The sequence below is a fragment of the Pristis pectinata genome, chromosome 9 (genome assembly GCF_009764475.1).
Source record: "Pristis pectinata isolate sPriPec2 chromosome 9, sPriPec2.1.pri, whole genome shotgun sequence".
NCBI classification, from domain to species: domain Eukaryota; kingdom Metazoa; phylum Chordata; class Chondrichthyes; order Rhinopristiformes; family Pristidae; genus Pristis; species Pristis pectinata.
This window is the reverse complement of record NC_067413.1, coordinates 71,257,130-71,283,891: the sequence shown is the minus strand read 5'-3', so window position 1 is coordinate 71,283,891 and position 26,762 is coordinate 71,257,130. Positions and strand designations below refer to the sequence as shown.

The 26,762-nt window shown below is 39.8% G+C and overlaps 1 protein-coding gene across 1 annotated transcript in view; it reads left to right on the top strand.

The window, feature by feature from the left end:
• LOC127574005 (peroxidasin homolog) overlaps window positions 1-26,762 on the top strand; it is a 256,921-nt gene that overhangs the window by 197,690 nt on the left and 32,469 nt on the right. The window contains exons 18-19 of the mRNA XM_052022598.1: window positions 9,908-10,042; window positions 24,753-24,961. Of these exons, the coding sequence (XP_051878558.1) occupies window positions 9,908-10,042; window positions 24,753-24,961 (344 nt within the window). The remainder of the gene's footprint in view (window positions 1-9,907; window positions 10,043-24,752; window positions 24,962-26,762) is intronic.

The following is a 26,762-nucleotide window of genomic DNA, read 5'->3' as shown; positions in this document are numbered from 1 at the left end:
GCTCAATACAAGAGGGCATGTCTTTAAACTAATGGGTGGGAAGTTCAAGGGAGATATCAGAGGAAGGTTTGTTACCCAGAGAGTGGTTGGGGCATGGAATGCACTGCCTGGGGTGGTGGTGGAGGCAGGTACATTGGTCAAATTCAAGAGATTGTGCACCGAAGGGCCTGTATTGTGCTGTACTGTTCTATGTTCTACTTGATAGGGTCGGTACAGGAAACAATGGTTCCAAAATTCAGCTGCACAATATGTCTTTTTTGGTGTATTGGACACTGAATTCGTTGCATTATGATGATGATGCATAGACATTTATACCATAAAATCATCCCAACTGCCTTATTGAGAAGGGTTTTATAGTGGCATGCAAAAGTTTAGGCACCCCTGGTCAAAATCTCTGTTATTGTGAATAGCTTAGTGAGTAAGAGATGACCTGATTTCCAAAAGGCATAAAGTTAAAGATGACACATTTCTTCAATATTTTAAGCAAGATGACTTTTTTATTTCCATCTTTTGCAGTTTCAAAATAACAAAAAAGGAAAAGGGCCCAAAGCAAACGTTTGGGCACCCTGCATGGTCACTACTTAGTAACACCTCCTTTGGCAAGTATCACAGCTTGTAAATACTTTCTGTAGCCAGCTAAGGATCTTTCAATTCTTGTTTGGGGGACTTTCACCCATTCTTCCTTGCAAAATTCTTCTAGTTCTGTGAGATTCTTGGGCCGCCTTGCAGGCACTGCTCTTTTGAGGTCCATCCACAGCTGTTCGTTGATGTTTAGGTCAGGGGACTGTGAGGGCCATGGCAAAACCTTCAGCTTGTGCCTCTTGAGGTAGTCCATTGTGGATTTTGAGGTGTGTTTAGGATCGTTATTCTGTAGTAGAAGCCATCGTCTTTTCATCTTCAGCTTTTTTACAGATGGTATGATGTTTGCTTCCAGAATTTGCTGATATTTAATTGAATTCATTCTTCCCTCTACCAGTGAAATGTTCCCTGTGCCACTGGTTGCAACACAAGCCCAAAACATGATCGATCCACCCCCGTGCTTAACAGTTGGAGAGGTGTTCTTTTCGTGAAATTCTGCACCCTTCTTTCTCCAAAAATACCTTTGCTCATTGTGGCCAAAAAGTTCTATTTTAACTTCATCAGTCCACAGGACTTGTTTCCAAAATGCATCAGGCTTGTTTAGATGTTCCTTTGCAAACTTCTGATGCTGAATTTTGTGGCGAGGACGCAGGAAAGTTTGGAGAAAAAAGGGTGCAGAATTTCATGAAAAGAACACCTCTCCAACTGTTAAGCACGGGGGTGGATCGGTCATGCTTTGGGCTTGTGTTGCAGCCAGTGGCACGGGGAATATTTCACTGGTAGAGAGAAGAATGAATTCAATTAAATACCAGCAAATTCTGGAAGAAAACATCACACCGTCTGTAAAAAAGCTGAAGATGAAAAGACGATGGCTTCTACAACAGGATAATGATCCTAAGCACACCTCAAAATCCACAATGCACTACCTCAAGAGGCACAAGCTGAAGGTTTTGCCATGGCCCTCAGTCCCCTGACCTAAACATCATCGAAAATCTGTGGATAGACCTCAAAAGAGCAGTGCATGCAAGACAGCCCAAGAATCTCACAGAACTAGAAGTCTTTTGCAAGGAAGAATGGGTGAAAATCCCCAAAACAAGAATTGAAAGACTCTTAGCTGGCTACAGAAAACATTTATAAGCTGTGATACTTGCCAAAGGGGGTGTTACTAAGTACTGACCATGCAGGGTGCCCAAACTTTTGCTCTGGGCCCTTTTCCTTTTTTGTTATCTTGAAACTGTAAAAGATGGAAATAAAAAGTAATTTTGCTTAAAATATTAAAGAAATGTGTCATCTTCAACTTTATGCCTTTTGGAAATCAGGTCATCTTTTACTCGCTTAGCTATTCACAGTAACAGAAATTTTGACCAGGGGTGCCCAAACTTTTGCATGCCACTGTAGCTCCTGCAAGATGAGTATGCAGAATAAGCAGGTCACAATGTCAGCTGGGGAGTGGTGCTGCCACATTAAACCTCAGTGTTCCAGTGAATGGGAGGCATTGAGCACAAGGAATGACTCACAGATATTCCAAAGAATTCTTAATTACATGCATTTGGTTTCTGGTTGAGTTTGTCTGATATAATTAGTTATTCCCACAGATGGGAACATCAGTATCATTTCCTTTGGGGTACAACAAAACAGATTAAGCCAAAAGCAAAGAACAGGCAAACTGCAAGAAGGGAATGGAATTAAGAGGTCAGTTCTCTGCAGAATGCCTTATCCATCCAAACAATTCTCCTGTGTTAACCTTAGTGGGGAAACAAGGCATGAAGCGACAGTAAGGCCACCTTGACTGAAACATGTCATTTACTCTTGCACAACTCCAACCTCAGAGCTGGCCAAGGACAGCTTTACAGGGCCTGCCAATGTAACTGTAATTTGAGCATATCAATGTTAGATAAGGGAGAGCACAAACTTTCTCTTCCCTGATTGGCTTTCCTACCCCAATCCTCCATTATATTTGCCTCAATCCCACGCAACAGCAAATCAAGTTGCAAGGGAAAATGCAGCCCTTTACGTGTGGTTTGACCTTTCCCATCACAGACAATGAGTGAAGCTTCCATGTTCACATCACCATTGGGTTTTGTACATCTGTCTCATATCAACCATTATCCAGCATATCATGTGGAGTCAACAAACTGAAATTTGGCATTTCATATTGCAGTCCTTTATTATGAATGCCTGAAAATGATTGAAAGAGGAAGAGGTAGATTATTATGTCCATCACAGCACACTCTTCTTTAGTTAGTTCATGAAACAACCACTTCAAGCAAGCAGTCAAAAGGTCGATAGTGAGCCAGATTTTGTCATCAGCAGTGAAAGAATGACACTTAGCATTCACAATACTTTGTATTGCTTCTCACACAGGATTTCAAATGTTTTTTTCAGCAGAGGCTTTATGTTCTGGAGTCACAGAATTCATACAGCACAGATACAAACCCTTCATCCTACCATGCCCATGCTATCAATTACCCACCTACACTAATCCCAGTTCTTGGTCCATAACTTTCGATTCTTTGACAATTCAAGTGCATATCTAGATACTACTTAAATGTTATGTGAGAACCACTTTTTTCACACACTCAGGCAGTGCATTCCAGATTCCAACTACCCTCCAGGTGAATAAGTTCTTCCTCCATTCCCCTCTAAACGTCTTACCCTTTACTGTAAACCCATGTCTTTTACTTCTTAATGCCTCTGTTATGGGGAAAATTTTCCTACTATCTACCCAGTCTATAATTTTGCAAACCTCATTCAGGTACCCCCCTCAGCCTCCTCGGCTCCAAGGAAAATAAACCCAACCTATCCTGTCTCTCTGCATTACTGAAACTCTCCATACAGGCAGCACCCTGGTAAATCTCAAAGGAAATGAGATTTCTTACTCCCATCTGTGGGAGTAACTTATTATAACAGACAAACTCATCCAGCACATTGTACTCAAACTGCTTTAGCAATTAAACAATAGAAAGCATCAACCATTTTGTAGACCAGACATGCATACAATACTCCAGGTGTGGCCAAACCAATGTTTTATAAAGCTATACCAGAACCTGTCTGCTCTTATATTCTCTGCTCCGATAATGAAGGCATGTTTTCTTTGCACCTTTTTCACCACCTTATCTACCTGTGCTGCCACCTTTTGGGATTCTTGGACCTTTACGCCAAGTTCCCTCTGTTCCTCAGTACTCTCTGGGGCATTATTCTTGTTAGTCTTCCGAAAAATACATCATCTTGTACTTTGTCAGGATTAAATTCCATCTGCTATTTCTCTACCTGTTTTACCAACTGATAAATATCATACTGTAACCTAAAACTTTCCTCCTCGCTGTTTACAATACCATCAATTTTCCTGTCATGTACAAATGTTCTAATCAACTTGCATTTACAGCTGAGTAGTTAATGTCTATGACAAACAGAAAGTGTTCCCGTGGTACACCACTGGTCACAGACATCCAATTACAAAAACAAACCTCCACCGTCATCCAGTACCTCCAATAATTAAGCTAATTTTGAATCCAATTTGCCAACTTCCCTTGGATCCCATGAGTTCTAACCTTTTGGACCAATCTCTCATGTGGGACCTTATCAAAGGCCTTTACTGAAGCCCATGCAGACTACATCAACTGCACTGCTCTCGTCAACACATTTCATTACCTCTGAGAAAAATTCAATCAGATTATTCAGATGAGATCTCCCCCAACAAATCCGTGCTGATTATCTTTGATTAATACTTGCCTTTCTAAATGTAGATTAGAAGCATAGAGCAATACAGTCAGATACAGGCCCTTTGGCCCAACCAGTCCAGGCCAACCACATTGTCCACCCAGCTACTCCCAATTTCCTGCATTTGGCCGATATCCTTCCAAGTCCCACCCCTCTATATACCCACCCAAGTGCTTTTTAAATGATACTATTGTACCTGCCTCAACCACTTCCTCTGCAGCTCGTTCCATATACTCACCATCCTCTGTGTGATAATATTGCCCCAAAGGTCCCTGTTAAATCTTTCCCCTCTCACCCTGAACTTATGCCACTAGTTTTGGACTCCCCTACCCTGGGGAAAAATATGTTACTGTCTACCCTACTTATGCCTTCTATTAGATCTTCTATAAGACTGCCCCCTCATTCTCCAACATTCCAAGGAATAAAGACCTAGCCTGGCCAACCTCTCTCTATAACTCAGGCCCTCTAGTCCTGGTAACATTCTTGTAAATCTTGTCTGCACTCTTGCCAGTTTAACCACATTTTTCCTGTAATACGGTGACCAAAACGGTACACAGTACTCCAAGTGCGGCCTCACCAACAAATTGTACAACTGCAACATAATGTCCCAACTCCTATACTCAATGCCCTGACTGGTGAAGGCCAGCATGCTAAATGCCTTTTTCACCACCCTGTCTACCTGTGATGCCCCTTTCAACGAACTATGCACTTGTACTCCTAGGTCCCTCTATTCCACTACACTCTCTAGTGCCCTACCATTCATAGTATAAGCCCTATGCTGGTTTGACTTTCCAAAATGCATCAACTCACACTTATCTGTATTGAAATCCATTTGCCACTACTCAACCCACTTCCCTAACTGATCAAGATCCCCCTGTAATCCATGATAACCTTCTTCACTATCAGCAAGAGCTCCTAATTTCATGTCATCCGCAAATTTACCAATCAAGCCTTGTGCATTCGCATCTATGTATATGAATAACGAATAACAAGGGTCCCAACACTGGCCCCTGCAGCAAAACATTAGTCACCAGCCTCCATTCCAAGAAACAACTTCAACCATCACCTTCTGCTCCCTATCTCCGAGCCAATTTTGAATTCACCTAATTAGCTCTCCCTGGATTCCATGGGACCTAACCTTCCAGATCAGCCTGCCAGGTGGGATCTTGTTAAAGCCCTTGCTAAAGTCCAAATAGACAACATCCACTGCCCTACCTCACCTACCCTTTTGGTTACCTCTTCAAAAAACTCTAAAGATTCTTCAGACATGATTTCCCATGCACAAAGCCATGCTGACTCCTCCTAATCAGACTCTGTCTATCTAAATGTTGGTGGACCCTGTCCCTCAGGATTCCCTCCAGTAACTTCCCCACTACTGATGACAGGCTGATAAGTCTGTAGTTCCCTAGCTTGCCCTTGCTACCCTTCTTAAGCAACGGAATGACATTAGCCACCTTCTAGTCTTCAGGAACTTCACCAGTGGCTAACAATGAAGCAAATACCTCTGCAATTTCTTCTCTAGCGTCCCACAAAGTCCAAGGATAAACTCAGTCAGACCCTGGGGATTTATTCACCTTAATGCACTGTAAGACTGCAAATACTTCCTCCCTGGTAATATGAATGTTCTCCAAAACATCTCCATTTTTTTCCCTTGTCTCTTGAGCAAGCATGTTTTTCTCCTCAGTAAACACCAAGGAAAAATATTTGTTAAAAATCCCACCAATCTCCCACGGCTCAAGACACAGGCGGCCTTGCTGATCTCTACTGGGACCTACTCTCTCCCTAGCAACCCTTTTCCTCTTAATATATCTATAGAACCTTTTGGGATTTTTCTTAACTTTGTCTGCCAGATCCATCTCAAACCCCCCCCCCCCTTTGTCCTCCTGATTTCTCTCTTACATATATTCTTAATCTTTTTATCATTATCTAGGGATCCACTCATCCCCAACCTCCTAAACCCAGTGTCTACTTCCTTCTTTTTCTTGACCAGAGCCTCAATATCTCTCATCAGCCAGGGTTCCCTGAACTTGCCAGGTTTACCCTTCACCCCAACAGGAACATGCTGCCCCTCTACTCTTGATATCACACTCTTAAAAGCCTCCCACCTGCTATTCATTCCAATCCCTTCAGACAGGCTCTCCCAATTGATCTCTGCTAGATCTTGCCTAATTCCCCCAAAATTAGCCCTGCTCCAGTTTAGGACCCTAACCTGTGGACCTGTCCTATCCTTTTCCGTCACTATCTTAAAACTAATAGAATTATGGTCACTAGAGCCAAAGTGCTCCCTGACTGCCACTTCAGTTACTTGCCCTGCCTTGTTCCCTAAGAGGAGGTACAGTATTGCACCACCCCAAGTAGGGCCCTCTATATATTGACTCAGGAAACTTTCCTGGACACATTTCACAAATTTCACCCCTTGCAGACCCTTAACACTCTGGTTGGCCCAGCCAATAGTGGGGAAATTAATCTCACACTAATACAACCCTATTATTCTTACAACCATGAGCAATTTCTCTGTGCAGCTGCTCCTCAAGTTCTCTTTGACTATTGGGGGGGTCTATAATACGACCCCACTAGAGCGACCCTCCCCTTCTTGTTTCTAACTTCTACCCACATGGCCTCACTAGACGATCCCCCATGAATGTCCCGTCTAACCATTGTTGTTACATTCCCCCTTATCAAAAAGGCAACAGCCCCTCCTCACTTACCAGTACCTCTGTCATGCCTGTAGCAGCTGTATAATGAAACATTGAGCTGCCAGTCCTGCCCTTCTCTAGATTAATCCCTCAGGATCGTTTTATTCTAGTACCTTGCCGACTACTGATGTTAGACTCACTGGACAGATCTATCCCTGTTATCTTTTTTGAATAAAGATACCACATTTGTTGTCCTCCATCTGGCACCTCACCTGTGGCCAGCAAAGATTTAAAAATCTCTGACTAATTCATGCTCTTGCACTGATTTCAATTCCTAATCTAATGGTAAACTGCAATCATTGCACATCCTGTGAAGCAACAGGGCAATTCAGACAACAAATCTGCCTATTCAGGACTCTTGGATGTTACTGCCTGATTTACTCCATAATAACAATAAGTGCTACTAGACACGAGAATACTCCTGTTGTAAATTCGGGCCAGGATTTTTTTCAATATATGCCTTAATCAATACTAAAATTAATTCTGATCAGTTAAGAAACTTATGTAAAGGGATTTGTATTAATTTTCATTTGTCTAGATGTGATATGTTGTACATAGAATCTTAAATATCAACAGTTGTTAATGCTATCCAACCTTCTCATACTCAAAGTAGTAGAAGGCTGAGAAAAGATGTGAATTATAGAATTATATTGCTATAAAAGATCCTCCCAGCAGTGCATCTTTACCACTACTCTCACCATCCCCAAAGAACACAGTCCCTCTTTTTTTCCTCCACAATCGCCTGCCCCCAACCCTATGCATTCTTCACCCTCTCCTCAGTTAATGGACTACCTCCTCCATCTGACTCCTATTTCTATTTATAATGTCCATGTACTCAATGTTTTATTCCACAGTTTAGGTAGACGTGTTTAGAACAGACCATACCAGAATGAGGTAATCATAGCAAACAGAAAAATCTGTCCAAAAAAACATAAACATAAACTGCTAAATGTGCATGTCATTACCAATTTAAGTTTCTCAGAATTAAACATCCAGAGGTTAAATTGTGTAATAAATGTGTATATATCTTTTGCAGTAATATACAGGAAACGTCTTTCAATCTTTGCATATCTTATTAATGTTTTTACAACCAGCCCATAACTCCTCTCAAAAGGCTGAGTTTGCCACTATTACTCTTGCAAATGACATTGTACCCTCAACTTGAGGCGGTTACCCACAACAGCTGTGCCTGCTGTTCCCTGGACGCTTTAGTCAAAACTTTGCATTGTGGAGATTCTCCCAATGTGTATCAGCATGAGCCCTTCTGGGAGCTGGAAACAATTCCAGAAAAACAATTCATTTTACATGTTTTCTTTATTAAACTTTTGGTACTCGTTTTTCTTGGGAGTAAAACATTGCTGAGAGAAAGGGAAAAAAAATGAAAATGATAATTAAAAGAGCGTCACATTATTATATTTCAGCTGAGAATTCAAAAACATATCTTTCTTCATTGTCCCTGTGCCGCAGTCTTGAACTTCTTTCACTCTACTGAAACTTCCCTGCACCAGACCAGACATCACAAGAAGTTTCAAAACATTATATTATTCATAAATTCTTTTTGAAATGTAGATCTTACTAATAGATAATTAATTGTAAGTGTGTTGGGTTCTTTGGTCTGAGCTCCATGCTTCCAACATAATAGGCCTAAATGTTTTCACTTATAAGAATAGACAAGTAGAAATAAGCCAATGTGTGGCATTTGTAGGAATCCTCATATCATAGTGCCTATGTTAGTGTATTTTTAACTAAATGAAAAATCCAAAATGACGGGGAATCCAGGGAAAGGAAAGTACATGGTTAGGTTTTGGATGGAATTTAATCAAGGCTGATAGCTTTGGAAAAACTAAAATTTCTTAAATTTTAGCATATTAACAATATTTTCCAAATTAATTATATAATTGAATCAATTACTGTTCAAATGGGAAAAGAATAAGTACGCAGGGTGATTGCATGGCCTGGATATACAATATACATGTTTATGTAATATTGGGTGTGTACCATGTGATCAGTGGATCTCTGTGTATATATTGTTACATTGTGCATATTGAACAGGCTTAAACCAATTGCCTGTAATGAGAAGGTAAACAAAGATAATATATTCAGTATTTCTCTATTTTTATTTAATAAAGCTCATTATTTGTTTAACTTACTTTCTTTACTTACCATCTATCAGCCAATATCTCAGAGAGTGTTGTTGATATAGTGAAAGCATCAGTAATTACAGATTTCTTCAGGTATATTTACATGCATTTAATTGCTAAATAAAAAGATAAATCCTCTTTTCCCCCAAGTGTTAATTTTAGCTATAAAGTGATCTTTTATTTTTGCCTATGAATGTGTAACATCTTGAATTGAGATGTGGTTTCTTTAAAAAAGCAAGACATGACTGGCACCACTGAACTTTAATATATTGGGGTGGATAATTGCCGTAAAAGAACAAAATGAGCAGACAGAGCTTATGTTCTCCAGAATTTAGAAAAAAATGGCAAGTGATTTCATTGAAACTCATAATATTCTTACAGGGCTTGAAAGGATAGATGTTCCCTTTGCCAGAGGGTCTAGAACCAGAGAACGCAATCTCAAAATAAGACTTGGCCATTCAGGGTTGAGATGTGAAAAAAATGTGTTTGCCCGAAGGGTCATGAGTCTTTAGAATTCTCTACCAAGAGGGCTGTGAAGGTTCATTTCCTGTACATGTTCCAGCTGGAAATTGATACATTTTTGGATAGCAAGGGCATTGATGGATGTGGGGTCAGTACAGGAAAGTGACACTGAGATAATTGGATGGTAGAGCAGTCATGAGGAGGTTGACTGGCCTACTCCTGTTTTTTTTTCTTTTTGTGTATTATATAAAGCATGCAACCAGTTACGCATTACACAGTGCAATGCCAAACGTTGTTTTATTATTTCAGGTTATACGGTACTCCACAGAATATTGATCTGTGGCCGGCACTAATGGTTGAAGATATAATTCCTGGTACAAGAGTTGGACCCACCCTCATGTGCTTGTTTGTAACTCAGTTCAAAAGATTGAGAGATGGTGACAGGTAGGACATTTTTGAATGAATGTAAATACTGTGATGAGACAGTGAAAAGTAGCAATAAGCCCAATAAAATGACTGTATTGCATACATTTCAGCGATTAACCGTGGAGTTGAAGTGCTTCTCAAGCACTGCTTATTATGTATTAGTTTATATATAAATTTGTTTGCAGCTATTTCTTTTGACCAGGAATCACAATGTGCAGTAACACTGTGGAAAAAATGGTGTTCCCACTTTTGCATTTGTATGAATTATTTTTGGTACTTGATAACATATTGGTCAAAACATCATACAAAATGTTTTCAACCCAGTGATATATTTTAACGCTTGGTGATTTTTATCAGGATCATTAAAATAGGCCAAATTTTAAATTCTGATGAGAAGTCATCAATCTGAAATATCAAACTCTGTTTCTGTCTTCACAGATCCCTGACCTGTTGATTTTTTTTTTTAATTTTTTAAGTACTGGGAATAGATTAGACAAATTAAAAAAAGACTCAGATGGAACTAAGTATCCATTTAATCTTGTATCCATAGCTTCAGCTATGGGTTGTGCAAGTGTGCGCAGTTGGTAGAAGCAGAAAATGCTTTGTTAGTGAACATCAAAGGAAGTGGTCAGCTGAGATGTGCCTCTTGACTCTTGAGACATGACTCGTGTCTATCTACGTGATGATGTCGGTGCCCAGCTTCACTCTTTTGTTGAAGAGCAGAACAAATCTAATTTGAGAATCTCACTGCCGAATGTTTCCACATGGAAGGGATAGAGGAAAATATGGTTTGGCTGTGGCAGCTCAAAGGCCCAGAAGATAAAAAATTAATGAAGTAGAGGCTGAGCAAGGTTAAAAGGGGAGCATCAGAGGTTGCAACAGCATCAAGAATATCTGCAGTAATCATTCCCTCAATTGTTTGTAGGCTTCTGAAAGGTGATGTTGGTGAAGATAACAGCAACATCAAAGTTATTTGAAAGGGAAGGCAAGAAGCCCCAAAACAATGAATTCTCAGGAAACATTGCAAGAGAGTGACCATGCAGAGTACAGTCAATCAGTACATATCACCCATCCTCGAGCTCCTATGTTACACAATGCAGTAGCAGCTACATGATATACTTAACTTCTGAAGTTCAGTTCCAACTGAAATCATTGCAACTGAATTTTGGAAACTACAGTTGTATTTGCCAATATATTGAGCAATGAGCACAGATGATGAATCATGGATTTCTATCCCCTTATCTTTCAATAGGTACTTTATAAATCTCTGGACTCAATATCAAGTCCAACAAATTCATTGACAACAACTTTCTTTGGACAAATACTGATAGTGTTCACAGTTCCTCTTGACCTGATGTTCATCAGAACTAGGTGCTGCAGAAAGTCACATGAGCCCTCAATCCTGCTCTGCCTCTCTAAAATATCTTGGCTGATCTGGTTCTTCAGCTCAACCTTCCCATTAATCCCCATTTTCTCTGAAACCTCTAAATTACAGAATATATATTAGTTTCTACCTTGGATGTACTGAACAACTGAATATCCAAAGCCCCTAGAGGTAGAGAGATCCAATTGTTCACACCCTCTGGGTGAAGAAATTCCTCCAGACCTATGTCCTAAACCTGCTTCCCAAAGACTCTGTACTATACTGTACTTTTGGAGTCTTCAGTCAACCTCTCTATATCCATCCTGTCAAACCCTTTAGAATCTTATTTACTTTAATTCTCATTTCTCTAACTTCATCGAACATAGAACATAGAACAATACAGCACAGGAACAGACCCTTCAGACCACGTTGTCTGTGCCAAATACAATGCCAAATTAATCTAAGTCTCTTCTGCCTGCACATGATCCACTTCCTTCCATTCTCTGCATATCCATGTGCCTTTCTAAAAGCCTCTTAAATGCTACTGTCATATCTGCTTCCACCACTGTCTCTGGTAGCCCACTTCAAGCACCCACCACTCTCTGTGTAAATAAACTTGCCCCGCATATTCCTCTAAACTTTCCCCATCTCACCTTAAATGCATATACTCTAGTATCTGACATTTCTAACCTGGGAAAAGGATTCTGACTATCTAACCTATCAATGCCTCACATAAATTTATGAACTTCTGTCAGATCTCCCCTCAGCCTCCGACGTCTAGAAAAAAACAACCCAGGTTTGTCCAACCTCTCCTTATAGCTCATACCCTTTAATTCAAGCAGCATCCTGGTAAACCTTTTCTGTACCCTTTCCAAAGACTCCTCATCCTTCCTGTAATGAGGCAATCAGAATTACACACAATATTCCGTGCAGCATAACCAAAGCTTTATATAACTGCAAAATGAGAATGTATGCCCATTCTGCAGGACAATACTCTTCTGCCAGGAATTTGCAAAGCAGGCCTACATGTGAACTAAAGTAGCATGTAATAGGCAGAGCTATATGATTGTTATAACCAATGGATGAGACAACATCTCTGAAGCCCTACTATATCTGGTTAGGAATGATGTTGGACAACTAAACAGCTAATGGAAGGAGGATGGTCCAAGAACTTCCACATGTTCAACATTGGCAGGTCCTGGCAATGAGGTAGTAAAATCAAGGCTAAACCATTTGCAGACAGAGGTGGGAAATGGATGATCCACTTTGGCTTCTTCCTTAGGTTCCTACCATCACAGAACCCAACCTTCAGCCAACCTTCTCCCAATATGATTTATTCTACATCATTATAAAGAAATAGCTGAGAGCGCTGGAGACAGCAAAGCCAATAGGACCATAAAACATCCCGACTATAATACTGAACTATTTTCTCCTTTGAACAAACTACACCTACTGCATTGGCAGCTATCCAATAGTCTTGTCCAGAAGGGTTAAGACAAATTTAAACATGATATTTATCACCCAATCAATCTACTGTCAATTAATAGCAAAGTGGTGGAATGTATCAATAATTGTGCTATCAACAGTTACTTAACAATTATCCTGCTCACCAATGCACATTTTGGGTTTCACCAGAACCACTAAGTTCCAAAGTTTACAGCAGCATGACCAAAGAGCTGAACTGTAGAGATAAGATTGGAATGACAGCAATTGTCCTCATGGTATTATGTAATGAAGTGTGGCATTGAAGAGTGCAGGTATACCTGCAATAAATGGGTCTCAAGGGAAAAACACTCCAATGTTTGGCATCTGAATTTATTTTAAGTGGAAAAGGCTCCCATCTGAATCAGACACAAGCTTCACAGTGTCAGTCAAATGGAATTGCATTCAGTAAGATTGGACCATGGGGTGAAATCGGCCAATTCTAACATTGTATTATTGCAAACTTTCAGCAGCTTCCTGTCTCCCAATATTTCAGAATTAACATCAGCATTCTTGCCTACAAATCTCACCACACTGTGTTCTTGTATTGCATCTTCCTCTCGCATCTATCCCAGTTTGTACCCTCGCCTGTTCCAGCTTCAGTCTATTGTGCATTATCTTCCCCCCTTCTCTATTGGGATAACATTTTTATTATTTTTAATAAAAGATAGTGAACTCTTTCATGAAATTAGTCTCTATGTTTTGTTTTATCTTGGCTTGGTTGAGGAAGCTAAATTCAAATCAGCTTTTTATTTTGGGCTTGATCCATGCTAATTTTTATTGAATACATTTGTGAATAAATATTCAAAACAAATCCTTTCCAAACGTTTATTATAAGCTTAGTCATTGCCTGGAAACAAACTTGATTACTTAAAATCAGCATAAAACAGTCTCATACATTAGGCCTCACATCAAATTTGTTCATTCCTTTTACAAGTATATAGGTTCGGTTAAGCTTTAAATTTTTCAAGTTGGATGTATTTCTACATCACTTGTAAATTCCCCCATGCAATACAAGTTCATCTACTGAGGTATTGCACCTGCATAAAGTTTTTAGTGTTCTCTTATTACCAATATGTTCCATTACCTTGAGGTTAAGTACCATTGTACACAACCTTACTTATTCTGCCTTACTTCATATTTGTCTTGGATTTTACTCATTTCACTCTCAGGCTGCTTAAAAGAACTTAGAGGTGCAGGAATAGAAATGCCCCATTCAGCAATCAGGCCTATTTAACCATTCGGTTGGATTATGTCTGATCTGTACCTCAACCCAATTTATCTGATTTGCTTTATATCTCTTGACAACCATACCTTCCAAGGATCTGTTAATATCAATCTTAAAATTTTCAATTGACTTAGAATTCACATTCGAAAAGAGAATGCTAAATTTGGAATAACCTTAGAATGGACAATTCTTCTAGATTTTTTCCCTTCTTGACCCAACCCAAATTTTAAGATTGAAATTAGAGACATTGAGTGATACAGATATTTAGCACACAGACAGGCCCTTTGGTGTCGACCATCACCCACCCATTTACACTAACCCCATTTTGTATTCTCCCCACATTCTCATCCCCAGATTCTACTACTCACCTACAATCTAGGGGCAATTTTCAGTGGTCAGGTAACCTTCCAACCCATATGTCTTTGGAATGCGGGAGGTTCAAAGGCCAATCTTATTGAGAGGCATATATTTGTGTAAAATTATGAATTTCTTGATTTAGTCAAGGGGAGTCTTCCACACAAAATAAAACTACAACAGGGAGGTTAAAGAACAGAAAGCAAGTGTTAATGAAATTGTATACAGTTTCCATCTTAACTCTTCCATCTTAAGCAGCCTGGGACTTTGTATTACTTGAAGTGTCAAATACAGAAATTTCTTGTTGTATCTCTAGTTTGCTGCAAGTAGAGGGATTTAAAATTCCTAAACTGCCCCCCAAGCATTGATGCAAATTGGAATAGACCATTGATGTAAATTAGAAGCAGTCATGGTCCCAATAACAAGCCTAGTCAATACTCATCCCCATCCTGATATTAATCTTCAAGCCAGTATTAGCTGTTCTCTTTGACCATATTCTTATCTATTCCAAAGTTTTTCCCCAGAGTCTGACAATGTGACTTCCTTGTCAAAAAGATAGAAGACAGAGAACTGTAGGCCAGTTAGTTTAACATTATTGTCAGTAAGATGTGTGAGGCAATAATCAAAGAGGAAGTAACTAGTCATTTAGGAAAGCTGAATATAACCAAAACCAACATGGTTTTAAGAAAGATAAATCATATTTGACAAATTTGTTCAAATTCAGCACGTGTAGCCAACAAACTAACTTCTTACAAGGATTGTGATAGGGTGAGTTGATAAAGGGAAACCTGTAGATGTAGTAAGTTCAGAATTCCAAATGGCATTTGACAAGGTGTCACGTAAGAGGCAGATGCATAAATTGAGAGCCCGAGGTATTGGAGGTAGTGTGTTAGCATGGATTGAAAACTGGCCATCACATAGGAAACAAAAGAGTTGGAGTAAATGGTTCCTTTTCAGGCTGGAGGGATGTCACCATGGAGTACCCCAGAGATTGCTTCTTGGCCCTCAATTCTTTACCATTTACATTAATGACCTGGAGGAGGGAACAAAAGTTTGCCAATGATACGAAAACAGGTGTAAGGGCATGTTGTGATGAGGAGATTGTGATTCTACAATGGGATAGAGATAGACTGAGTGATTGGGTGAAATCCTGGCAAATGGAGTTTAATGTGGGGAAGTGTGAGGTCGTGCACTTTGGTCAGAGGAATCTAAAGGTGGATTAGTATCTAGATGAAGAGGGATTGCACAAGAGTGAAATGTAGAGGGATCTAAATGTTGTAGCGCATGAATCTCAGAAAGTTTGCAGGGAGTTCAATCAAGTATTTAAGGAAGCAAGCGGCATATTGGTCTTTATTGCAAAGAAGTTGGAGTTTAAAAATAGTGAGGTTTTGTTACATATATGCAGGGTGTTGGTGAAGCTTCATCTGAAATACTGTGCACAGTTTTGGTTCCCTTTCCAATAAAAGGATATAGTAACATTGGAGTCAGTCCAAAGGAGACTCACCAGGCTGCTTCCTGGGATGAGAGGGTTGCCCGATCAAGAGAGGGTAGACGGTTTGAATCTGTATTTCTCATAGTTTAGAAGAATGAGGGGTGACTGTATCTAAATGTATAAAATCCAAAGGGGCTTGATAGGGTAGATGTTGGGATGTTTTCACTTGTGGGAGAGTCATGAGTAAGGGGACATAACTGCAAAATAAGGAACTAGTCATTTAAAACTGGGGTGAGCAGAAATTTCTACTCTCAGAAGGTAGCGAATCTCTGGAATTCTCTGACTCCTCCCCTTCCCTCCTCAGAGTGGTGGAGGCCAGATCATTAGATATGTTTAAGATAGAGGTAGATAAGTGTTTGAAAGAATTGAAGGTTATGGGGATCTGGCAAAGAAGAGGAGTTGAGGCCAGCATAGATCAGCCATGATCATACTGGATGGTGGGGCAGACTTCAGGAGCTTAGTAGCCTATTGTCTTGTGTTCTTGTTTGTTCAGCCTAACTAGGGACTTTCTGTGTGAAACATTATCAATCCTTGTTAGAAGTTACTTTGTAGGCTGCATTTACTGAATAATTCACCACAATGAAGTATAACCATCCTGAAAGACAATTCAAAATTGAAGTCAGTGGAAAAATAGATTGCTTGCATAATGCATAACATGTACAGTATGCTTTACTTTCCTTGTTTCTTCTTCTTCCAAAGCAGTCCCTTGGGATTGAGGATGACTTCATGTTATTCCAGTTCTGTGGTGGCTGATGAGCCCACTGTGAAATCTGCAGACTTTACTGTAGGTAGAACAGGAGATACTTTGATCATTGGGTGGATAGCTACCAGCATCAGATAGAAGCGGAGGCCCGGCAGTTGTGAGGGGGAAAGATTATCACACTAGCAATATGTTTGGTGGAGGTGAAAGAGATGATGTCAGCATTTGTGTAGTTGGAGGGGTGGGATCATACCTGTACTTCTGAAGCAGCAAGGACAAGATTTCATTTGACTGGGATAGCAAATTTCCTGATTGGTACGGTATATTAACTCCAGGAATGGTTGCAAATGCAATTTGTTTTGTTAAATCAGTGCAATCAAGAGAGAAAAAATGGCATGCAATTCAGTTTCTCAGCAAATGAGTTTCTCATTGCCTGAAATAAACCAGAATATGTTTGAAATATCAGATGAAGAGACATTCTTTCCATGCAATTTCATCTGACAGTTGTCACCTTGTTATGTTTTGTATGTCCTGCATTTGCAGTATTTTTCTTGTTGAATATATTGTTTTGTGTTAGTCTTGTGATCATCTGTCAATGTAGATATGAGAATGATCCATTTATGATATATGGGTCCCTTGTCAGGGTCCATTGACACATGATGATGACTATTAGTATCCTCAATATCTTTTCTCAACCTTCTAACTCTGAGAATTCATTATTTGAAATTCCTTTCGGTTTGCCTTGGAATTTATTTAACACTCCAAATTTTGATTTTTTTTTCTCTCTTGTAAGTACATGTAACCAATGGAGTGACATAAATACTGTAATTTGAGAAATTAATCATTCAGGTGATTTAGGATCTTCAGATTCTAACCAATTAGCATATTTTGATCTTTTCTTGCAATTGTTGCAATGAAATATATTTTTGCTTTCACAACTTCGCCCGCAGATTTCACAGCCTGCCATTCATCATTAGTACGATATGCTTTTCCGTGATCTTCACTTTATCCCGGTAACCCCCTTTTCATTTTTACAGATAAGATTTGTTTGGGTCGAGTTCATCATTGGATCAGTTTCAATTTTTTTTTAAATCATCTTAGGGCCATGTTTGTTTAGCTTATCAATATAACTTTTTGTTATGTTGTCATTCTTAAAAGCATTCCACTTGTCATCAAATAAAACCTTCTCCAGTGTACCTTCTCTCCCTCTCATTCCTTTTCACTTTAAAACTCAGCTGCTGGACTTTGATTTGAATGAGACCAGATCATGTTAAATTTGACCATCATGAAGTAACTATTTACTGGGATGTGACGATTTAATATCTTCTACCAATGTTGGTTATGCTCACTCCTTCCACTCAAGGATTTCCTTTACACACAGAGTCATGGAAGCAGCTATGGTTGCAGTTACCCAACATGACATTACAGCATTTAGATTTGCTCTTTATGTTTGATTAGGTGGAAATCTCCAGTCAAATCACAGTTTCTTCTCATGCAAACTCTTTTAGTAAAACAAACAACTCCACCTGTTATGTTGACTTGCAGGCCTGTAATAAACCCATAGTATTGGATTGTTTCATCCCCCACCCCATCCCATCCCATCCCACCACACCCCCTTACCGCACATTAGAAACTTCTATCCATATCTGTTGCTTATCCTAACCTGGAGAAATATTGTTATCACTGCTATATAAATTATCATCATTTCTGTCCTTTATTCTTCTTGACTAATTCACTCTCCTGAATGTAGTCTAAAAGTGAAATACTGCAGATGAAAATTCAAAATAAAATAGAAAATGCTGAAATACTCAACAGTCAGTCAGCATCTGCTGAGAAAGAAAGAATGAACATGAGGTTGACATCACTGGCAGGATGGATGGGGATGGATTTGCCAGCTGCTGAGGGGCTGCTGGCATCTTCTGCCAGGTGTGAACGGGGCATTCATGGATGTCTTCTTTCCCCACCGCACCCGCCAACCACCACCTCCAACCCCACCACCTCGCGGCCACAACAATCGGGAGCTGGCTTGAGCCGAGCTGAGCTGGGAGTGCCGAGTAACAGAGGACAACTGGTGGCCATTCTTCCCGCGCCTGCTTGCTCACCCAACACAGCTGTTTCTGTGATCCCCTCCCACACACTGTTTTTGTTCATTTCCGACTGACAAACAGTTCAGGTTATGAACAGTTCTCAGGAACAGAACCCTGTATTAACCTGGGGACTGGCTGTGTCTGTTTTTATAAAATATCTTCTATTTACACCTTGCCCAGAAGCACATTTTCTTACTCAACAACCTTTACCATCTTCCTTCAGTCAACATCACAACAATTTGTGTAATCCAGTCTCTGCCTTTTGTTCTTTCTGACCCCCAACCCCTCCCCACCGCCATCTTTCTCCGCAATTTAGGGAGTTCATTCCTTCAGCAAGTTTTGAATCAAAATCATTCTGGGTCGCAATTACTTGCTGTTTTAATGCTACAAGCTGAAATGCTGCAAGGATCTCAGTGAAATTTCAGGTATAATGGTGGTGTAAATTTCAAAAAGTTCCCATCAGCAGGTTGGAGTGAGGATATCTTTAACAAACTTCCAACATTCAACAAGATCTATGATTGGAGAGGTCATCAGTGTCCTCGACTGTTATGGTTCGTTCCTGGCTCGTGCTACAGAATTGGGTTATATGCTGGTCAGGCATACATTGAAAAGAAAGAGACACAAAAGACTGCAGTTGCTGTAATGTGCAGCAAGAAACAAACTGCTGGAGGAACTCAGCAGGTCAAGCAGCATCCGTGGAGGCAAAGAGATAGTCAATGTTTAGGCCATGATTCTGCACGATTTTATTTCTACCAGCTTTGCATCGCAAGGTTTCATGTATGGAGGTTTGGCTATGTGAGGTGCTCAAAATATTCAAAATATCAGAACCTTCCAGAGACCATTAGGATCAACAATAAATATTATAAATCAAATTTGTAAATTAAATCATCCCATAATACAAGCAGAAGTTCACTGATCAGCTTAGTGTATTTCCTCAGTGCCTGCCTTCCAGTTCCCCTTCCAAGTGAGGCAAAGTTTCATGTGCACCTCCTCCAACCTCATCTACTGCGTTTGGTGCTCTGGATGCGGCTTCCTCTACATTGGTGAGACCAAGCACAGACAAGGTGACCATTTTGCAGAGCGCCTACGCTCAGTCCAAGTGGCCATCTCAAGCTCCCAGTTGCAGATCATTTCAACTCCCCTTCCCATTCCCACACAGACCTGTCCGTCCTCGGTCTTCTCTACTGCCAGTGTGAGACCCAATGAAAACTCGAGGAACAACACCTCATATTTTGCCTGGATAGTCTGCGACCCAATGGTGTAAATTTTCCAAATTCCCCTCCAGTGGGTTTATCCCCCCTGCACTTGCCCCCTTTTCTCCCCACTCTCCCTTTCCTTCTAATCCTTCTCCAGTCCTCCCATTTTTGTCCCCTTTCACACACACACACACACACACACACACACACACACACACACACACACTCACACACACACACACCACACAAAACAGACACACAGAGTTTACCCCCCCGCCCCACAGGTCCCCACCCCTCCCCTAACTAGTTCTGGTTCCAGCTGCCATTCACCTCTCCCCGAATGATTCCCATTCTCACCTCCTTTATCATAGTCCAGCACTGGTAACCCCTTGTGTTCCCGCTTATCTCCCTCCAGCAGCCGTCTCCAATCTTCACCCTCCCCTCTCCCTGCCTTGCTCCACCTGCCTCTCCATATGTTTTTTTCTCTTTGTCTGCCTCCATCTGTCATTCATCTGCCGCTGTCTCCCAACCTGACACAACCTGCCTGTCATCTTACACCCCTCCTCAGTCCACCAAACACCTCGGACTCCTTTCTCACCACTCTCCTTCTGCCCTTTATACTGGTCCACTCTCAGTCCTGATGCGGGGTTTTGATGGGAAACGTCAACAATTCCTTTCCTCCCACTGATGCTGCTTGACCCACTGAGTTCCTCCAGCAGATTGTTTGTTGTTCCAATTCCCCTTTGCTGTTTCAAAACTCCCTCAGCAAATGCAGCATGGCTGGTGCATGGACTTAGAGTGTAAGAGCCGCAAATGGCTTGGCAGGATGACTTCAAACTCTGAGCCCAGAAAACCAGTTTCATTCTGCACCTTCTGAGTGGCTGTCTGATAGCCAACAAGAAGAGTGGCAATGTTGAAATCATGCTTAATTGGAGGATAAATGACTGCACTGCCACGATTCTCTTCAAACACTTTTTAACACAGATATTCACAGTCTTGATTCTGCACAACACATGTTTGTACTTCCACTGCAGCACCCAGAAATTGGGTTTCGTCCACAATAAAATGTGATAGATTGGCTATCAGACAATTCACTGGATGAGGGCTTCCTGCCAGCAGTCAACAGCTGACCTCCAATACAAGAACAAAGTTAGTTTTTCCAAAGCTGCCAGAGTTAATTTGCTGCTCAAAACCAATCCAATCCAAGACTGCAAGGCTTTGCATGACAGCAGAACCCTGCCAGGACAAAACCCTGCCCATAGAACAGCTGAAAAAAATCTTTGTTAGTTGGTTAAGTCATATCCCCAGATTTTGTGAACTGTGAAGGACCTCAAATGCTTCAGAATGTTTTTGCTATAAAGAAACATTCAAAGGCACTGGAAAACTACTCATCATCAATTAAAAATGTTAATATTTATGAAACATTTTTGAAAGAAGAAATATAGATTAAAGTGGTTAAAATAATTTAGTTAAATATTTTAAATTACTTTTTTAAATTCAATTAATTTATTAGAAAATGAATTAACTTATAACCACCTCCTGGGCAGACATTCCTCTCCATTCAAGTCAATGATTCCATTATTCCTGTAATAAAAGTAGAAAATGTTGGAAATACTCAACAGTTCAGGCAATATTTGTGGAGAGAGACACATTTACTAAAGTTTCAGGTCAATGGTCTTCCCTTAGAACTTTTAGATGATGACTATTGTGTCCAGTCCAATTTGGTGCAGGTTAAGTATGATAGATAACCAACATAAATCCCGGGAAATGAATCAAGTCCATGATCTACCATTTGCCTCCATGAGGAACCCCACATTGGAGGGCAGTGAGGAAAGACCCAGCACAGAGCAGCAAGAAATTCTTCCATGATTGTTTGGAAATCCTGAACTTGACAGGACTCATAGAGGAACACCAATAACTCAGCCTAGGAGTACGGGCATTTATCAGCAAGTTCAGGACTATTGTGTTTGGGTCTGCAAATAGAGTTTTCCACACTGTCTTAATGGAAGGAATATATTCAAACTCTTCACAAAGATCTATGCGAGGTTAAAATTAAGCTCTGCAAGCCTCTTGGCATTGCAAACAGGCTTTCTGACAGACCAGTTAATGCATCAAACCATCAGCCTTATGCTACAGATTTTCCTTTGAAAGTGCTTAACTTAGTCCTCTGTGGTTCTTGTGAACACTTTATCCTTCTGGGAGTTGGCACACTTCATGCTACCTTTCCTGCCTTGTTTGGCTGTAGACCTATTGTGCTTGTTATCAGATCATTTTTGAATTTGTCAATAACCCACCCTCCAGAGAGCTATTGATCTTCTTTTGACATTGCGCCCATGGATTCCAGATTAGACTACTGGTATTGACCACAGCAGCTCATCCCTTTCACCTGTTTTTTGCAATCCGTATCATGGTTACCTGGCCCCTGCAGAAATACAACTGTCCAATTTTATACCCCCTCCATTATGGCATTGGAAAACCATGGTGCACCCTCTCTCACATTGTCCATTCTTGAATGTCTCCCAAGTCAAAATGAGTTCCAAACAACAATACATTTCCCCCACAAAAAGGCTGTGGCTGGCTTTAAATAGTGTGGCCTAGCTTTTCGTGATGTTTGACGCCCCCAACATTGGAAAGAAATAAGCCAATGAACACCATGGTTAGTGGTGGCTGAACAATCAACAATGTGAATGAGTAGGCAGCATAAAGTTGGAGTGCTACCTACATGGGAAATAATTGCTTATATGAATTGCACTTTCCAGTCCTTAATCATTTATGGTGGCTTTCCAATTTAGCCTCCTTGATATTTATCACATTTAGAATGTAACTTATTTTAACTGATCCTGATAAATCTACTCAGGAATGGCCAGAGATATTAAAGTTGGATGATATCCCAGGCTGTGGCAAAGAAATTTATGGTTACAGGTGGATTATTTTTAATGTGGGCAATGTTGGAAGAGAATGTGGAGGAAGAGAATGTGAAGGACCCTGAAATATCTCCTAACATTGCTCCTATATCTTGTGAGGTATATTTGTGCATCTCATGTAAAAGCAATCACTAGTAGCTGTCCTAAGTATAGAATAGAAGAAATCTGACTGAACCTTAATCTGACTGCTCTGCCAAAGCAGAATTTTAGAAATGTTTGAATTGAGATGAGCTAAACCTCTCTGATCTGGAGCCTATGATATGATACATGCAAATAACCCTCTGAATCAATAGGTGAAGCTTGAGCAATGATATAATCCAGTTGCTGAGTACTGGGCAAAATGCAGGTGGAGAAAGCTGGAAATAATTAATAGGCTCATTGACCTCAAAAAAGAGATGGCCTAATGTTTCTGAGTTTTTCATCTGAATCAGAAACTGAAAGAAATTTGACTTGCTTTATGGAATTGAAGCAAACAAGAACAGAAGGAATGTAGAGGCATGAGCTCAATCAGTAATGCTCTTGCCTATGTTTCAAGTGATCATAACTTGAGGCTTCACACCAAGATGAAACACACACCACACTCACAAAGATGTTGCCTTGCAGATGACACAATGAGTGTAGTTTCAAACATCTGACCAGGATAGTATGGATTTAGTACACAATTTCAAATTAATTTACAGTTATCATTGTTTAAACACCCCACAGAACATGAGAGTGGCTACTGCAATGTTTAGTTCTCAGGTTTAGATTGGAGACATTGTCCTATAGAGCAGTATAACTGGGCTTTGCTCACCTACACCCACTGAATGCATGGAATGCACTGGGTGGGTTTAGAGCCAATGTGGATGGGAGGCTCATTAGGTTAGTTAAAAGATCCTTTGGCTTTTGAACCTGCCACTGGAGATCCAAGTGAAGGTGAACTGCGGGAGAGCATATTCCTTTCCCACTTGAACCTCCTGTTGCTGTCTCTTACAGCAGATGAGTCAAGACCTGCTTTGACTGTCCTCATGCCCCCATCCCATTCCTTTTGCAGATCATAGGGAACCCTAGCAAAGCAGTAATGATGACCAAACATTCTCTTTCACCAAATGATATCTAAGAAACATAGATGGGCACAGCACTTTATTTTGTGACATCCTCGGGGATTTCCCAGAATAATTGTCCCAGACAACTGTCTCACAGTCTAGCAGCAAGAAAACATTTAAAGGTGTTATGCCTTTACGTAGTGTTTAAAATCCCCAACAACAACTTGTTCACTCCCATTCAGCTGGTCACTGTTCAAAAAGGGTATTTGGTCAAAAGCTGGCACCAAACTGCAATGAACTTAACAAAAGGTACCACCAATTCGTTTTAAATAAGAATCTGGAGCCTAGAAAACCTCCAAATGGTATAACTATTATAAACAAGGTGCCATGATAACTAAATATGTACCAGACCAAATTTCAGCTTAAGATCCCATTTTTGCCACCACAGAGTCTCTTCTGTACTTGAAGCATTCACAGGAAAGTTGCCTCCATAATCTCCTTAATCAACAATATTTTCTTTCATGTTTAATTCCACTGGAAACATTCTCTTTGAGTTGTGTTTCATGAACAGGCCCAAACGTGTGAATAAACAGTGATCCTAGACCTCAGTTACTAGAATGGAACCTACACATCTACAGACTGAGGCTGGACAGTGGGTGAAACTAAGGAGATCATTTAATGACCAGTATGGATACAATGGTCTCCTTCTGTGCTATTAAGTTATATGAATCTCAAATGATTTAAAATAAATCAAAACTATGAAATGAACTCCTGTTAACCTGCAACTTTTAAAATACATTGTGGTATTTGATGTTATACTCAATATGAAAATAAGATAAAATTGAAAGCCACATACACCTTTTTATGTGTCACTCAGGTTCTGGTATGAGAATCCAGGGGTGTTTACCCCAGCTCAAGTAACACAGCTGAAGCAAAGTTCTCTTGCAAGAGTGCTATGCGACAATGGTGATGATATTCAGCAAGTCCAGCCAGATGTTTTTTTAAAAGCAGAGTACCCTCAAGGATATGTGAGCTGTGACGAAATCCCGAAAATTGATTTACGGATGTGGCAAGACTGCTGTGAAGGTCAGTTCAATCCATCATAAACTAAAATGACTTGCACTGATATTAACCTCTGTTCCTTTTCAATTAATGTGAGATTGTTTTGTTGTGTCAGGCAGGAAATAAGAGAAGCCCAGTATTCTTTCATAACATTTCTTTTCCCTGGCTCAGTAACAGAGGTTTTCATGTAATTGGGAGTTTTATATAAATACAGTAGATTTACCCTTAGGAGTTTTTAATGGTAGTAATTATTCTTAAATATAAATCTGATTAGGTTTGCTGGGGGTGGAATTGTTAACTTCTTAAATGCAGTTTCCTAAAACAAATTCAAGATGGATAATATGATTAGTATTCAGTTTTGATTGTGCATTATCAATGTTTCTCATCTGAAATGTTTAATATATAGAAGTGCTTCTGTTTTATTTTTGTGCATTTTTCATAGTAGGAATGAAAATTTAAAGCAACTCTTTACATTACATCAAATTTTGGGATAAACTCATTACTTCTACATTGCAACTGTGTTTATGCTTCAAATATATTTCATTTGCCACAAAGCATTTGGGAAGACAGCAGGTAATGAAAAGCAAAGTAAATCTGACACATTTTATTTCACATTGAGTTAACATTAGTTATTTTCTTAATTACCTCCAAAATGATATCAGATATGCATTGATAGTTTTCCAGAACTAGATCTCTATATATGCAAACAAGGCCAATGCTGATGGTACAATGGCCACAATTTGTATTTATATGGTACTTCGATGCAGCTAAATATTCTAAGATGTATAACAGAAGTCAGATGCACAAAGCATATTTGGACAAAAATGAACACAAATTGAAAAGGCAATATTAAAACAAATGACAAAATGTTTGGTCAGAGAGATGGATTTTAAGGAATTAATTGAAATGTTAGAAAGAGGTGGAAAAGTAGAGTGATTTATGGAGAGGTTGAAGAGCTCAGTACCCAAAGGCCAAAGGCACATAACTGGAGATCTGAAGCAGCCAGAAGAGACTATAACTGGAGGACGTAGGGTTCTTGCAGCATTGTAGGACTTTACATATCTGGAAACAGGGTGAGGAATGATGGGAGAGATTTGATCTTGAGGTTGAGAAAATTGAAATTGTGGCATTGCTGAACCGAGATTAATTATAGGCCAGTGATTTCAAGCATATGAATGAAAAGCACCTGGCATACCTATGATGAGCTTGAGCTAATGGAAGATAATCAGGACATCAGTTAATAGTCAAGTCCTAAGGTAACAAAAACATAGAGGTGTACACTGCCAGAAAGAACAAGAAACTAATTTCACAGAGGGGGAAGGAGATCAATCCTGCTTGAGATCATTTTTGTTATTAATTTTTATAAGAAGTAAAATTAAAAATGCACATTTCTCCGAAGGCAAATGTGTGACATTCTCCAATGCAGGGAAAAGTCAGAGATAATAAAATTTATTTTTAGAGTATTTAAATACATTAGAAAAACTGAGATTTATTGAACTGTTACAAAATAGGTTTAATATATGTTAAATAATTACATTGTATTGTCTCCACTGTTTGAGGATCTATTCCTTCAGTTGATTTTCCGCCCTACATAAAGTTTTGTCAAGACTGTTTCATACAGATGGCTTTATGTAAAGGTATACATTTACCTTTAAAATACTGTCATGTACTATCTTGCAATTTTGTGGCCTTTGCTTATTCGTGTCTTTTTTATGTGTCATTTGTTCATTTATATGTATTATCTTTGTTTTGTCTTTTACACTGTTATGACAAGAACTCTATGTTTTCGACTGTTTCTCCAGAAGACTGACCTTCTGCTGCCTTA